The sequence below is a fragment of the Leuresthes tenuis genome, unplaced genomic scaffold (genome assembly GCF_036924035.1).
Source record: "Leuresthes tenuis unplaced genomic scaffold, fLeuTen1.0.hap1 SCAF_6, whole genome shotgun sequence".
NCBI classification, from domain to species: Eukaryota; Metazoa; Chordata; class Actinopteri; order Atheriniformes; family Atherinopsidae; genus Leuresthes; species Leuresthes tenuis.
The window spans coordinates 7,720,209-7,737,492 of NW_027325360.1; the positions used below are offsets into that span (position 1 = coordinate 7,720,209).

Genomic DNA, 17,284 nt, shown 5'->3' on the forward strand with positions numbered 1-17,284 from the left:
CGATGCAGTGTGGTGGCCATTTTTCATTTCTTTGCTGCATTGTTCGGCCAGGATTCTGAGAGGACACTAATTATTCATTTAAAGCTCCCGTTCTCCCCCCTTCCCTCTAATTAGATGGTTGGTTGCTGTCCCAGAGTCCCGCACCGACGCATTGATCTCCTGTCTCCTGCCTCAGCCCCCACGCCCTCAAACATAGAGATATGCTTTCACGGGAAAGGAGGACATAAACTGTGTATGCAGTAAACATGTACACCGCACACTGTTGACTCTTATGCATCAGTCTGTTATATGCAAATCCTATCATTCCGTTCAACAACTAATCTTTTAATGTCAAACTGCAAACTTTTCCTATTTACAGGCTGGAGAATGTATGATCTTGTTGGAATAACAAAGCAGCAGAAACACATAACAGCAACTCCCACCTCTTTACAAACAATAGTGAGTTTCCAGAAACTCCTGGGGGAGTTTGTGGCGTATTTCTCCATTTTCTCTGATGTTCTCGTGGGCTGTGGTGCAGTTGACAAGACTAATCACAGGCTTGATGAAATGCAGCGGCTTTATTTGTTTATGTATTGAGTATTTTGTAGTACAAAAGGGGTAATAAATGGGGCCCAGGCACATAGAAAGGGAGACGGAGTGAGGAATGAAGGCAGAGAAACAGAATGGAAAAAAAATCACATAAACACCAACTGTGATAAGTGTTGTTTCCTCACTGTGTTGTGATTCCTCAGAAGGCAGTGCATGTTTTGTGGAGGTGCACTTTTATGTTTTTTTTAAGGTTTTGAACAGTAAACCTGCTGGTGGTGGATTAATGGGCTGGTGGGAGAGTTTCCAAGATGTCAACATACCTGTGTTTTAGATTACTTGCATTGAGCCTTTTCGCACTTGAGGAATGTGCTTTTAAAATCCTGCATGAACTCCTTCAACCTCAGTTCTGTAACGACCCCAGCTCTAATGTGGAGGCACTAATGACTTTTTGGTCTCTGGTTAGGCTGTGATTGGATGTTAATGAAGCAGTGATGCAGCTTAAAAGATCGTTTTTGGGTCACATTTGTTCTCATGAGCACTTTGTACATGCAGTAATTTATCTGAGATATTGTTTAGTCGGTTCACATTCTCTTTACTCTTTGGTGAAATTGAAAACTAAGCGTAAAATGAATATCTATAAGAGAGTTGCTAACCTGATGACTCTCAAAAGAAAATCTGTTAAAAGTTCATGCATTTTCAAAGCTGTCAGAAAAAGACAAATGTGAACAATCAAAGAAAAGGAAAGACTAAAGAAGAAGAAGAAGTTGCTTTGCTTCATTCTATTTATATTTACTAGAAGTTACGTCGCTGACAGATCTTTTCCCACTCACTGCAAATATCTTCAGGTGCTGCACTTCACCTCATGTTGAACCTCTTATCTACTTGAAATAACTGCAGTCTCATGACATGACTGTTTTAAGACAAAAACACTCTTCATGGGGGGCTAAAGATGTTTAATGGTGGCGCGAGAGGCACGAATGTCAGCCAGGAGATTTGAGCTCAGCTCGTCCAAACTTGTACTCTCTACTCTTCCTTCAAACTTCTAACTTTATCTGTTGCTTTTTGGTTTTGTTTAGGTTCCAAAACTAAATGGTGGGGGTTAGGAAAATGTCCTGGCTCGCAGTCAAATAGACCCTTACTCAATGTCTACAGCGTGTCCTTTTCCTGGCTGACTAGGTGATGAGTCCTGCCCGATCTGCAACAAACACAGACATTGTGCAGGCACGAAAGATTACTAAACTAAAAAAATGTGAACTTTGTGTCACATGCACACAAGAAAGAATGCACTCAAGTCCAGGAGCACAGATTTTGTAGGAATCATTGCTTTGTTTATTAGATTTATGAAAAATGGGGAAAATTCCCATAAAATGCGGAAGTCTAAAATCCAAAGAAAAGCTTAATATCGTACAGGACAACGACACCCATCATGTGAAAAGCTAGATGCAGATGCAGTATGAAATGTTGCTTGAAGAGAATATGAGCCTATACCCTTGTCAGTTTATTGCACATCTACAGCCAGTTCCGTCTGATACAACAGTTCTACATGAAAGTAATGTTCAGTTTTTAACAGTCAGGCCCGAGGTCGTGCTGTGGGTGCTGTGTGTGATGCTTTTAACTTTTTTATAATATGTAGTATATACCGTTACATTTATTAATTTAGTCATCTACTAAACAATTAAATGTATGGACTTATCCCAATCCAGAACAACGTTCAAGGTATCAGTTTAGTATGAAACCCTGGTCTGTATATTTAGTACTAAATGAATACAATTTGATTTGAGTTCAGGTTAAACAGGTAACGCTTTACCAGGTGAGCACAGAGGTGAAAGTAAGTGCAGGGTAGATGTGTTAGAGGTGTTAGGCAAGGAGGTGTTCTCAGAAGAGATTAGGTAACCGTGGCCTGTACCAAGAGCTGGGTGGCATGATGAGCCAGATACAGCCGGATTTTCTGTGCAAAGAAACATTTTCTGTGCAAAGAAACATGATCAGGACACAGATCCAACATGGTTTAGACTGTAGTTTTGAGTTTGATGACTCAGTTGTCTTAGATTGGTTGAGAATATGTTGGTTTTTGCTTGCTGTACCGTACAAACGAGTGGTTAAAGAAAAGAAGCTAAAGCTCACATTTTACAAAAAGACAAAAGCTCGAGGATATTCTGAGAAATGTGCATATGTTTAACCACATCTGTAATCACTCTTTATGCAAACCCCATGCCATCACCCACACAGTGAAGCCTCAGGGCAGTTTAATTTATGATCTGTGTGGGTTCTGTCAATCAGCCCCTTTAAAGTGACCTTTCATATTCCCACACCCAAAATTCTTCAGGCGATAAGTCACAAGCCATTCAGTGTTTTCTCACTGAGAAAACGAACAGCAACTGGATAAAACAAAACTTACCTGGCAGAAATTCACTGGCCCACGTAATGACTTTAGACGCATGTAGGTGAACTGAGACAGGGGAGAGGGAAAGAAGAAAACGTTGCATGAGTGCGGAGGTTTTAGATAACTGAATTAGTTAGAGATACAGTCTTTAACTTGGACTGGCACAGTTTTCAAGGGCTCATGTGTTTTCAAACTGTCAAAAATAAGGTTGTTTATTGAGCTTCTTGTAAGCCTTTTCCTAAGCTGACTTATAAAAATTATGATTGGAACAGACTATGATAGTTTTTCAGTAGAAAAACACCGAAGTGACTTACAGGGACTTAATGTTTGACCTCACAGTCTCATGGTCGTGGTTTTGCCTCATCTGGAATTGTGTTGGGTGGATGCAAACAAAAAGAGTCAGGACTAAAAAAGGAAAAAGACACCTTTAACGCTTTCTGTCCTGCTTTTTTAAAAATTTCCTTTGCTCTTTACCCTCCAGATGAAATGTCACAGAAATTTAGAACTGTAACTATGTTTCCATGATAACATGTTTGTCCTCTCAGCGTGCATGCGTGCGCTCGCCGCCGGTTGCACTCGCTGCAGCCTGCTGCGCACGTTTAACGCTGTTTTATCCCTCTTTGCTGTTCGTCTCGCAGCTCTCTGATGTGTTTTGGGTCGGCATCATTGTTAGGTCACACCAGTGAGCTGTTGTTTGGCCTGTTGCCTCCTCCTGTCTGCGCAGCGCTGCGTTGCATTGTGGGAAGTCTTACTTAGTGCTGTTTTCTGAGTTAAGACAGCAGGCTGCCAGGCTGTGATGAACAGGGATTCAGAAAAACCTTGTTTTCTTTCTTCTTTTTTTTTTTTTAACTTTGTGGGAGTCCCCCCCCCCCTCCTGCTGTGATCTGCCAAGGTTTGCAGAAGTCTGGTCTGGTCCGACTGGAGCATTTATGCACCTTGTGTTTCCTCCGTTTCTCCCCTCTGGCTTGTTAAAGTCTGAATTCCAGCAACAGCTTTGAAGTGTGTTGAATGTGTTTGTGTTTTTTTTTTCTCTTTATTATACATGGAGGCATTTGCACTTGTCGTGCCTGCAGTGCAGATGTTGTAAGGAGACTTTGCTTTGCTCAGGAGTTTTCATACAGGAACAATGTGTTATTTTTCGGGATAAACATTGTGCATGCCAGAAGGTAGACGGCAAAGCACCTTCTCTGTCTTCAGTTCCCTGTAAACATCCAGCGCTGCTCTGGTGTGATATGATCCCACCTGCTGCTTCTCAGCCAGAGCTTCACAGCCGCTGAGACGAGAGGAGGACAAAGAACGATAAATTGACTGCAGTCTGCAATCTTCTTGTCAAAGTAAAGTGAAAAAAGAGCATTGCTGCCTTTAATCTGGCTGCTGAGCCCTGCAGTAGCATTTTTTTCTTTGACTTTCAAAAAGCTCCATTGAAGTGGTACCTGTTTGCCTTGCTCAGAGGGAGGTTGCTGGTTCCCAACCAGGTGTTTATCTCTCCTCTCTTCTCTGCTCCCCTGCTGCGCTCACTTCACAGGGGTTAATCCAGTGCATACTTTAGCAACAGATAATAAAGAAACTGCTTTCACAGCACTCTGCTGACCTGAAACATCCTTATTACTGCCATGTTTGCCTCAACCTGTCATATAATCCAGCTCCTCACTCTGCAAGTGTGCGCCACGGAGTCTCAGGAAATTATTCAAACAGCCATATTTATCCACTTCTGAAGCTGTGGTACGGTTGTGGCAGAAAAAGGAATATTGCTCATGATTGACTGTTGGTCTGAGTCAGAGAACCTTTGAGTCTTGAGTCATCTGTCAAACACAGTTCGACACGACAGCAAATCGCTGCTGCGGCCGAAAGCACGCCGGTCACTTCACGGTCAGCAAATGTGAAAGTTTCTGCTTCGCGCGATTTTTTCCTTCCACCCAGCAGCAATTTGTGTGGAATCTAAAATATGTCACACTTTTGCCCCGATAGCATTTGTGGCTCATTCTTTCATAGAAAAAAAAGAATCTGCAGAATCTGTTTTGTGAGTTGAGGGACTTTCGTGCCAGCCGAAAAGTTAGCACTGGCATCAACAACTGGCATCCCAGAGACAATGCCCTTGTGTGGTCTTTATCAGGGTCACTTGAGTTCATTGCAGCAGTGTTGTAAACATTGAAACTGGGTTGCATGCAAATCTACAGGCCATCCATATTCTTTTGTTTGCAGATTACAAATATGTTCCAAAACTGAACGAAGACAGGGCTATGAAAATGGATAAAGTGTTTGTCAGTTCCTTCCTCCAATCAACTGGGTGCCAGTCGCTCAGTGACAGAAGCTGCTGTCGTCAGATGGGCTCTGCTCATCAGTCTTATGACAGGCAAAGCTCCTGAGAGTCTCGTTTCCAGGACATTGCTGGTGTTTAGTGTCAGGAGACAAACAGTCTTGTGGTTTCTGAGCTTGTTGTCAGACTTTGATGCATCCAGAAACCAAGACAGTGTTGTTTTACAAATAATCAGGACACGTTCCTCTAAAATCCAACTAGTTTTCCTTTATCGAGGTGGGGGGGGGCAGTGGTTTTTTTTTTTACAGAATGTCAAAAAAAATTTATGTAATACGGCAACACTCAAAAACTGGGAGAGTCATCTTCACCGTTGTGTTTTATCACTGTTTCTTTGAATTACACTTTTTATTTGTTTGTGAACAGAGGACACCAAATGCTGCCCTTTATCAGAGGACTCTGTGTCCCTTCTTGCTGAATACAAGATTCCAGCAGCTCAGCAGTATGTTGGTGTTGCCTGGATCTTCTATTCATTATGCTCCACACATTTTTTAATAGGATACAGATCTGAACTGCAGGCAGACCAGTTAAGCACACACACTCTGTGATTATAGATCCACTCTGTGGAGTTTATGCAGAATGAGGTATGGCATTGTCATGCTGAAATAGCCCAGGACCACCTAGGAATGGATGTCACCTCGATGGAAGAATATGTCTTTTCAAAAAGCTCTGCATCAGTGGTACCTTCACATTTACACAAGGCCATCCTTACCTTGGACACTGATGCACTCGCACATCATCCCAAAAACGTTTTTTTTTTTCTCTAACAACAGCTGATTTTCCAAGTTACCCCTGAGCCCATGTGCTTATACTGATCGTGTTAGCATGAGCACTCAAATGTTATTCAGTCGTGGTTTCTATTCTTGGCCTTTAAGCACTGACATTTCTGCACACTCCATACATCTTCTCACAATTCTATGCTCTGCTGATGGATTGAGTATAAATGAAAGACCAAAATTCGGGTACAATCTTGCATTAAGAATTATTTTTTCAGGCCCACCGCAGTGAGCCACAATCTGTTCTTACGTTGAGAGTTTAAGCCTTTTGGTGGATGCACCTTTTATACCCAGTCCTGACACCCTCACCTGTCACCAGTTGATCTGCTCATTGGACAATCTTCCAGAATGTTTTTATTTGTATCGTCTATTTTAATTTTCCTATCTTTCCTTTGCCTTTCTCACAACTTTTTTTGTTTTTTTCTGCCATCAAATTTTAAATTTGTTCCAATTTTTTAATACTGTGAAGTTGGTCTGTGAAGACACTGAAAATCATTCATTTGCATGTGTTTGTGTTAAATAAAGGTTTAACAAATGAAAGATTTGAGCTTTTATTGCAATTTAGAAAATGTTCCAACTCCTCTGTCACCGGCCGACTCTTATGATCTTAATGTTTCAGTGTCTGTTCTGCATTACATTTGACTCCTTTCACTGCTGTTTTATTGCAAGAATTGAATTTTTAAACAGAAAATAACGGACACAACTTTGATCTCTGTTAAAAATGATTTGATGTTGGATATGGAACAAGAATGCCTTTCAATGTCACATGCTTTTGATTTCTGTATCCTTGTATCTGAAATCAGTATTGACAACTATTTTGAAGACGGTCTTTGCTGTTGTCTGTTCCATCTTTTGCCAGGGAGCTCTTCTCTACCCTGCAGCCAGATGACACCACTCCCAATTAGACTAAGGAGCTTTTTTTTTGTTTGTGTGTTTTTCAGACTCGCAGTGAAAATTGCTCTCAGCTTGTGCGTTTACTTCTGTTTGTCAAATTCATTTCACCTCAGAACACTGAAACGAAACACGAGTAAACCCATTTGAATCGCAGTGAAATACAAATCACAAACGGGATATATCCTGCTGGAGGCTTTATTGGCACTTCCAAGCTATTGTATTGAATTTAAAGGCTTTGGAGTGTTTAATCACTGTGCTAGATTCTGGGAGATTGCATTGTATTTGATGAATACACAGTGGATTAAGGGAGGCAGGCGGATTCATCTGCTTGAATGTGGTCTGAAAAAGTGTCGGTATCCATCTTCCATCTATCTGTCAGTGATCCAGCCGGGATTACTGGCCTGTTTGTGTCACACATTCCAGCATCTGACCTACAAACGAACGTTTGCATCTTTGAAACTTATAGATATGATGGACCATAACAATTATAAAGATAAAGATGATATAAAAAAGTTAAATTCATTATGGATAGTTTTATGAAAGCTTGACCAAATTTAATCTCTGATAGTAATGTGAAACAAAAAGCACTTTACCCTTAATTTTGTATACTTTTGTTGCAATATCACTCTTGATGTATTGACAAATACTGTCTGGAAAGGCACAATATGATTTATTTCCCCCTTTTTTTCTTCATCAGATTTTTCACCACAAACACATGTGTTTAGAAAATGTTCTATTGATGATCTGATGCAGTTTGCTCCCACTACTAACAGGTTACATTTTCTACTTTCCATTTCTCTGCATCTATGACTCAAACATCCTTTTTCTCCTTTACCTCTGGAAGCAGATAGTTGGCATTTTCTAACAGAGGCCTAACTACTTATAGAGTGTGTCATGATAGATTATCCTCTTTGAAGTGTATATGAGGTAAAGTGCTAATTACAAACATGATTATAAAACTTTAACAACCACAACAAAACCATGAGACAAATAAAAATAGGTTAAGAGCAGGCAGTCTACAATTGCTTTGCCTGAGCAAACGCTTATCCTCAATTAAGGCTTATTTTCAAAAGGAAAATGCCTCACCAACTTGCTTGCTCTTAAGCCCTGTAGACTTTGTTGGATAACATGACATGAACATCATAATTAAAGATAAACTTCAGCTCCAATGCACATCTGGACCGACTAACCCAACATTTGGAGTGGAAAAGTTAAAAGTCTGAATGAGAGACAGATTGCCTCTATATGACTGTGTGTAACTGATGATTCTTTTTCTCTCCTTTTGTCTCGGTACAGTGCCAGGGAACCTGGGCTGCTTCAAAGACAGCGGGGACCCCCCCACATTGTCCGGTGCCAGCGAGACCTCCAACAAGCTCACGATTCAGAACTGCATCAGCTTCTGTAGAAAGCAGAGATACAAGGTGAGACTTTGAAACCTAATCAGAAAGAGAGGTATTTACTCTTTTATTATTTATTTATCTGGCACTTTTGATGTGTCTACTTATTGGATAAAAAAAGCATTCAGTAAATTGCTCATATTATGCCTAAAGTTGACCCAAGCTGTCACTTTCAAGCTTTTATGTAAATCATCTTTATGGGCAGTTTCATGACAATTATCACCATGATGCCTGCTTTATTCAGCCATCAAACTTCCTGTTTGGCATCAACCATCAGATGACAAATCACCACAGTAATCAAGGCTGACAGCTGGAAATGAATGGTTATTAGCCTGTGGGCACTTCCCCTGCAGTGCGTTTCCCTCATCTCTGCCTTTGTCACAGCCACAAACAGTGCCAGGTGTTAATTTTCTGTCTCAGCAGATCTGGTTCAGCTCTGACACACACTGACAGGTACTCCTCCTCTCTTAGTTGGGCAGATGTTGCAGGAAAAGGCGACAGATTGGCATCGTCCGCCTACCCTTGGACTGTCACTGTCCCCGGTGCGCATGTGAAGCATCAGTGCTTCCCATGTGACTTTTGGACAAGGAGCATGTCTGAAGAGTGGGACAGCAATTCATTGCTTGTTTGCTCCACTGAAAATGTTCGTGTTTGAGCTACATTAACGCAACAAGGACGTCATTTTACACACTGTGATGAGAGAGCAGAGGCTGCATGAATTCCTCATCCATGACAAAAGACGCCAAGTGGGAAATGATGCAGTACCTTCAGTTTCCCAAATTCATTTAGGGTCTGAAATTTGAACAATGGTGTCCTTTCGAATGAGGGACAATAACTCTTTTGAGGACAAGCGCAAAGTGGTGAAGAGGTCAAGATGTGTGAAGGTTTTCGCTGTTTCGCTTTCTCGTTCCAGCACTTTTATGAACATTTTATGAATGGGTTTCATTTGAAAGCTAGAAGGTGTTATTTTTGTTGGGTATAATCTCTATACCCTGTGTGCGGTTGTGTGTTTGAAAGGAAGCTTTTAATCGGCTAAGAGGTTGTGTTCATACAGATTATATTACAATCATGAGAGAAAAGCAATTAAGGCACTTCAAACTCAAGGAACTACAGGCAGTGAACTGTCTATAACAAAGTAACATAATTTTACTAAATTTCCTAAAGCTTGAGAATGTGTTTATAAATCTATTAAAAGACGGTATCCATTTCCTTTCCTCCTCAGACTGTGTTCTCTCGGGCAGCAGAGTGAGTCCCTACAGGTTTCCCTCAGTGGCTCCCATGTCAAATGGATTTATAATGAATAGCATCGGCTAGTTTGTTTTGCATTGCAGATGCAATGACTCATGCAATCCCTCTTGTGTTCTGCAGCTTGCTGGTATGGAATCGGGATATGCCTGTTTCTGTGGCAATGAAGTGGACCTGCGAAACCGCGGCGAGTCGCCTAGCATGGACTGTAACCACGTTTGCTTCGGCGACCACACGCAGCCCTGCGGAGGAGACGGCTGGGTCATCGTGTTTGACAGTGAGAAATGACCGTTCTCTCATTCTTTCATTGCTTCTGCTGCCATTTGTTTGAAATGTTTTTTAAGATGATAATTAACAAAAAGAAAAAAAGACTTTAAGTGTTAGAGTCTTCATTTAGAACTTAACCCATTGTGAAGTTTCAGCTAATTTTAACTGTCACACAAAAAAAGCAATGGCAGTTCGACACTTAGTTGTTTTTTTCTGTTCATATTATACTTCTGTTATTCTGCGGCCTATCGATACTTTAATGATGCTTTTAGACATTGTGAAAAAAGGGCAGTTTATTGGGAATGAACACTGGAACAGATGAATGTCAGTTCAACAGGCATTTCAAACAAACAAAAAAAAAGTAGATATGACTTTAAAAAACAACAACACAGGATTGCAGCTGTGAGTGAAACTAAGGGAGGTTTTGCATCTGTAGATACCTTTTTCACCTGTGACCACCACCTTTTTGATGCAAATCAGACAACTCGACTTCTCCAAACAGTTGGCCTCTCCCTTTTGCATTTGGCCACAGACTTGCATGTGTTGTGCTTTTTGTGCTACTAAATCAATAATTCAATACTTCAATAGATGCTCTTGAATATGCAGTCATTAGATGCCAAAGGTTGATTGACCCAAAATAAACAGTTTTTGTCCCAAAACTGCAATGATGTTACTGGTGGTCAAACCTCAAACAATAGAAATAGCAATGTATATGACATGTAGAGACATATCTCTACTAAGCTGTTTTCGATCTGTTTGATTAGTAATTTCTGTTATAATCTCAATAACTTTCATCTTCAGTCAAGCTCCAGTTCATCTCCAAAAGATCTTATGGATCTATAGCAAGTGCAGTCCATTTTACCATAACTGTACATGACAGGAGCACCATTTTCTTTCTTTACTTTCATGCTTACACCCAGATCTATTACAATGTTCTGGGAGCTTTTTATTATCGAGCTTCTTATATTAAAAACATGTTGCGTGAAACACTCGGTGCTTTTGAAAACATTTCTTTGTGTAGACCTCCTTTTTCCAGCCAGTGTATGATGACTTTGTAGAAACATCTTATAACTTGTGATGTCAAGATATATTTAAAAAAAGATCTGAGCAAATAAAACAATTTGGTGTTTTTTGCGACATGTTGCTGTTGTAACCACATTTAAGCTGGTTGAACTCAAAAAGATTCAGACTGCATATCACCCAGATTTAATTTAGAAATCAATGTAAAAAAATTTGAGCTGTTTTAAAAAAATAATGAATTATTGTCAATGTTAAGAAAGTATCTGCACTTAAAATGGACTGGTACGGTTTCAGCCACTTGATGAAGTCAGCTGTAGTCTATATAAATCTGTAGTCAATGCCGTGAAATCAAATGCACCATAAGTAAGACAGTAATCTATTCATTGTCTGAGTAAATCAAACCTGCCTGCAATATTTGAAAGTCTGACCATCCTTTTTGTGTTTTTCCTTTCAGCCCGGGTGGGGGCCTGTGGTGGAAACTACACCTCTCCATCCGGAGTGATCTATTCCCCTGACTTTCCTGACAAATATGGGGCCGGTCGTGTCTGCTACTGGACCATCCATGTTCCTGGATCCTCTGCCATCCTCTTCAACTTCACCTTCTTTGACATCTCTGATCAGACTGACATGGTGGAGCTACTTAACGGCTACACCAATCAAGTGGTTGCCCGCTTCGACTGGCGCAGCCCCCCACGGGAGCTGGTGAACATCACCGGAGACTTTGTCATACTATACTTCTACTCGGACCGCACCAACCAGGCCCAGGGCTTTGCTCTTCTCTATAAAGGTAAGATTTTATTGGCTTTTCTGGAATTTCATCATCAACCCTGTGAATTGTATATCTCCTCATCAGCTCTCAGCTCTGACAAACAGCCTTCAGCACATTTCCAATCCCACCAAGAAATACATTTGCATGATAAGGTGTGTGCTGGCTCGATGGAGTTTTGCATAACAGCCTTAGTTTAGTTGCCAATGCTTGTTAGCTGTGGTGAGCTGGTTGTCACGCCACTTGCAGGCCCTTTTCTCTTTTCATTTGCTAGTCAATGTCTCATATCTGCAGGTGATATTGCATATTTAGATAGTGTTTTTCTAGGACTCACTCTGTTATCATGCTGCAGCAGGCTGCTTTGCTTTTCCAGTACATTCCCCGCCGATCTGCACAGCAACTTTTTTATACCACCTACATACAAAATACTGTCACCGCACCTTCAGATATTCAGATTTCACTGGGCAAGATCTTTAGCTTAGAAGTTGGAGCTCACAGAGAGATGAGGACATCACTGCACATTGTTTTATATCATGCTAATAAGTAAATAGAAGTTGTCTTGTGCTTTTTCCATGTTATATTTCACCATTAAAGGCCTGAAGAATGATCTGAAAATAGTTTACCAGATTAATTTTTGTAAGAATAAGCTAAGCACACAGTGATATAATTCAGTGTAGGGGATATTTTCGAGCTCATAGCCCACCACAGTGAGAGGCAGTCTGTTCCGGCTCATCCCTCTCTGCCTCCATTTGTATTCCTGTCTCATTTTTCTGGCGTTACAGTAAAAACAATATCAGAAGGTCAGAATCCGTTGAACTCTGGAAAGGCGGGATCCTTTCTCCTAAAATCATGGACCTTGTTTTGTGTGGGGCATTGTGTAGCTCAGAAATGGAATCCGAGATTGAATGTGAGAAAAGGTCACCTCATACTGAAACATCGGGGAAAAAAGCCAAAAACAAAAAACATCATTGTGATGTAGTAGGTATAGAGAGAAAAGAGCTGAAAAGAATGACATTTGTATCACCACTAAAATGCATTCAGTTTCATCTTAGTGGCAAGTTGAATGGCCAAAGCTGTAATTTCAGGGTAAACGCTCTCAGATGAGGATGGCAGTTCATTTCAACTGTGACTGGGTTTAAAGCGTGCTATTTTGTTTGCAAATCAGGAACATATGGGACGTTCTGGGAACATCACAGTCAGGTTGGGCAATTATGAGAAGAGTAGACAAAAAATAAATAAATACCACACTGCTTTAACATCCAAACACATTCATGGCAGAGTGGAACACGCCTGGATTGAGCAGTCTTTAAGGTTCCACATACCTGGGCTTTGCTACACGACGTGTCAACCATAAATTAATTTTATGTGAAATAATCAGATAATCAGGACTTCATCTTCATAACACTGCTGTGTTTTTCTCCCCTCCAGAATTATCCTTGAGCACAATTTAACTTTTACAATGTAGTGTGGAGAAAGACAAAGTTATGAACAGGCTAACAAACTATTAGCTTAACAAGCTGGGAGTACACTCTTAACACTTCCTGCTCCTTATCAAACTCTTGACATGCATTCAGCAAAAATGACCACCATCACTAAATATCAAGTTTTTAATATGTGGTAATATGTGGTATATGTGGTAACTCACTGTCAAAATGGGAACTAGCTTATTTTCTGATGGGACTCACAGAGATACACTATATTTCCAAAAGTATTCACTCATCTGCCTTTACACACATATGAACTTAAGTGACATCCCATTCTTAATCCATACAGTTTAATATGACGTCAGCCCAACATTTGCAGCTATAACAGTTTCAACTCTTCTGGAAAAGCTTTCCACAAGGTTTAGGAGTGTGTTTATGGGAATTTTTGACCATTCTTCCAGAAGCTTATTTGTGAGGTCAGACATTGATGTTGGTCAGAAGGCCTGGCTCACAGTTTCCGCTCTAATTCAACCCAAAGGTGTTCTATCAGTTGAGTTCAGGACTCTGTGCAGGTCAGTCAGGTTCTTCCACACCAAACTGGTCCATCCATGTCTTTATGGACCTTGCTTTGTGCACTGGTGCACAGTCATGTTGGAACAGAAAGGGGCCATCCCCAAACTGTTTCCATAAAGTTGGGAGCATGAAATTGGCCAAAATCTCTTGGTGTGCTGAAGCATTCAGAGTTCCTTTCCCTGAAAAACAACCCCACACCATAATCCCCCCTCCACCAAACTTTACACTTGTTACAATGCAGTCAGACAAGTACGGTTCTCCTGGCAACCACCAAATCCAGACCAGTCCATCAGTTTGCCAGATGGAGAAGTGTGATTCGTCACTCCAGAGAACGTGTCGCCACTGCTCTAGAGTCCAGTGGCGGGGTGCTTTACACCACTGCATCCGACGCTTTGCACTTGGTGAAGTATGGCTTGGATGCAGCAGCAGCTCGGCCATGGAAACCCATTCCATGAGGCTCTCTACACACTGTTTTTGAGCTAATCTGGAGACCACATGAAGTTTGGAGGTCTGTAGCGGTTGACTCTGTCCTTCCCAATCGCTTCCACTTTGTTATAATACCACTGACAGTTGACTGTGGAATATTTAGTTGCAAGGAAATTTCACAACTGCACTTGTTGCACAGGTGGCATTCTATCACGGTACCACGCTGGAATTCACTCCAGAGCGACCCATTCTTTCACAGATGTTTGTAGAAGCAGTCTGCATGCAGAGGTGCTTGAATTTATACACCTGTGGCCATGGAAGTGACTGGAAAACCTGAATTTAATTATTTGGCTGGATGAGTGAATACTTTTGGTAATATAGTGTAGCTAGTGGGCTAGTAATTCTCTACTCTTCTGTACTAGCAGCACCCAGCTAACTCCTACTTGTAGCTGCACTAGCTCCTCATTTCAGCAAGTGAAGATATTAGCAGGGCCAGATTAATTTATTGGTCGATCCCCTTTCACTGGATAAGGAAAAAGTTGTGGAGTCACATCCAAGCCATTTTAAGGCCATGAGTGTATTGTTTTTCCAAAGGATAAACATTGAAATGTACAATATTTAAATTATATAGTTTCATTACTAACTCCTGGAATAGGTTTTTGAATGATAACTTATGCTACTGCAGTAGGGCTTGTATAGTTTCAACAATATGATCTGCCGATGTAAGATGTATCCTATTACAGAATGCCTGTTGTAACACAACAGTTTAAACAGAGGTGGAATAATTGAAGGGAAGTGGAATTATCTACATCTCCAACTTGCAGAGATTAACATGCAAGAAGAGCTTTTCCTATCCCGTGTCTCTGGCACAGTCGCCTCCCATCCATGGAGAACCAAGAACAAATAAACCATACATAACTGTCAACTTATGAAGAGGTTATATGTCACACAGATATGTCACACAGAATTGATGTTGTCTTCCAATTAGATCATGGTAAAATGGCTGAAAACGAGTATTTGATAACATTTTCAAGAGGACGGAAAGACTAATGTTTCTGCTAAAGCTGAGAAATGATTTATACATAGCAAAACAGACCAAATGAATAATGGATTTGCTTGAATAATGAAAACAGCAGCTGTTTGCCTGTCCATCTTTTTTCTTATTGCTACTTCACAGTGGATTATTGCTGAGCAACATAAAGACTGATAGATAGCGCCTAATACATTGTTGTTTGTGTTATTTTAGTCAACTAAAGCAGAACTGTAGTTATTTGTTGCATCAGAATTAATTTCTCATCTAGTAAAAGAAAAATGAGAGACTTCAACCAAGGAAGCAGTGCCACCTTAAATCACTGCATTGCACAAATAGAACTGCAATATCACTCTGATCATCATCAGAGTCTTTATATTTCATTCTAAAGAGGGTCAAGTTATTTAAGAAGAATAAAAAGAGAACTCTAGAAAAAAGTCCAAAGTTGTCATGTGATCATTATCAATGATCATTAACCCCGTCAGCCTATATATTTCATCTGGAAGGGTTGCAAACACTGTTGAAATTCTCTCCATTTTGTTCACATCTCGTTTCAAGAAACAACATATATCCTTTTCTTAATTCTCCAGCGCTCAGAAGCCAGGACACCAGACCAACAGAGGCTGAAGGTGATGATAAGGGTGAAAGAGAGGACGTCTCGAGCACGGCGGGACCACAGCTGGCCAGTGGTGTCACTGAGAGATCCAACAGTACATCCAATGGCCGTTCATCTCAGATCCTCTACGTGATTACGTCCAGCCCCGGTAAACCGGAGCACAACATGCCAGGTCAGTGGGCTGGACGCAGCGAGACCACCGGCCACAGCGCTAGTATGTTAACACCAATGATACACTGCACCTACTGCACCGCTCCATTCCTCTGCAGGGATGCTGTCTGATGTTTCTCAGCTGGAGCTCCCATGTAGCATGACCTGATTTTTCTACAAGTATTCAAATCATCTTTGTCTGTCTAGAAGCCTATACCAGTTCCAGCCCAATGTGACTCCCTGTGATCATTCAAGGAAATTATTCTACATGGCACTTGTTATTTTTTTTTCATAACTCAAAAGTAAAGTAACTTTGAGCGTCCCTGTTGATCACAATCAGCCATCTTGTCAAAGCTTTGCAGGGCGGACTGACATGTCCTGTGCTTTGCTATTTCCTGCAAAAATTCTTCTTTCCAAGCCCCACATGCTTTGTCTCAGAGAGCCAGCTCATGTATTTCTCAACCAGAAGAGAACAGATGTGCACTGATAATGTGTCATCATTCCTTGACAATATGCTGGCTTAACACTCTTAACAGGTGTGCCAGCTGTGCTTGAATAACTCTTGCTTGCTAATCTTTTCAGTCTGCTTCAGTTTGTTTTCATTTCTGCGACAGGATATCTGATGTCATGTTTCTGTGTTGCTCCCTCTATCCAGTGTGGACCATCTACGCTCTGGCTGCTCTTCTAATACTGACTGTCATTGCCATGCTGGCAAAGCTGCTTCTGCACGTCACAGTCAAGTAAGTATGAGGATGTTAGAGGTGTATGTGAGCCACCAAGCATCAAATATCAAAGCTTTCACTTGTGGTATTTAGCAGCATTCCTGTCATACTGGTTAAAGATGACAGTACAGCATGACATTCACTTGCTTGAAGTCTCAGTGTGTAGAAAGTTCTGTTTGTGGAAAAAATTATACAGTTTCAGCAAAACTTAATGCATTATTTCTGTTCAGCAGCCTTGTATTCGGCATGCTCTCTTGTTGATATGACTAAATCCTACTGAGTGGATATCCAGATTCTGCTTATACTGAAGAATAAGAAAAAAACAAGAAAGCTTCTCTGTTCTCCCAAACTTCTGGTTCATCCCAGTCAGCAAGTAGTTCCCTGTGAAGTGGACTTCACGGGGTATTCAGCCATGTTACGTAAGATTCCAAACTACTGGGAATATAAACAGTTCAGTACAAACGGAAGTGGAAACTGTGCAGAGAAAAACAGTTCATCATTTCCCAAGAAAGTGAGACGCAAGATTACCTATCTTTCCCTGCAGCTTACAAAAATAGAGATGACTAACTGTTGTCATGGTAACTAAAGTTTTCATCTTCACACCTGGGGTTGACATGACTTTGTATGAAGTGAGATCGGAACCATAGTCAGAGATAAAGTGACACAAGTGGTCGTGTTCTATTGAGAGTGTGAATACAAATGTGTCTTGGGCCACGCTAAAGGAGCACCTAGACATGTGATGTCGTCATGCAA

The 17,284-nt window shown here is 40.9% G+C and overlaps 1 protein-coding gene across 2 annotated transcripts in view; it reads left to right on the forward strand.

Moving 5' to 3' along the window:
- Nucleotides 1-17,284, forward strand: part of kremen1 (kringle containing transmembrane protein 1) — a 62,000-nt gene that overhangs the window by 40,860 nt on the left and 3,856 nt on the right. Inside the window, exons 4-8 of one of the 2 annotated variants that reach the window (XM_072387401.1) lie at nt 8,192-8,316; nt 9,661-9,814; nt 11,279-11,611; nt 15,634-15,873; nt 16,465-16,549. In XM_072387401.1, coding sequence (XP_072243502.1) covers nt 8,192-8,316; nt 9,661-9,814; nt 11,279-11,611; nt 15,634-15,873; nt 16,465-16,549 — 937 coding nt within the window. The remainder of the gene's footprint in view (nt 1-8,191; nt 8,317-9,660; nt 9,815-11,278; nt 11,612-15,633; nt 15,874-16,464; nt 16,550-17,284) is intronic. The other variant, XM_072387402.1, reaches the window with a different exon arrangement.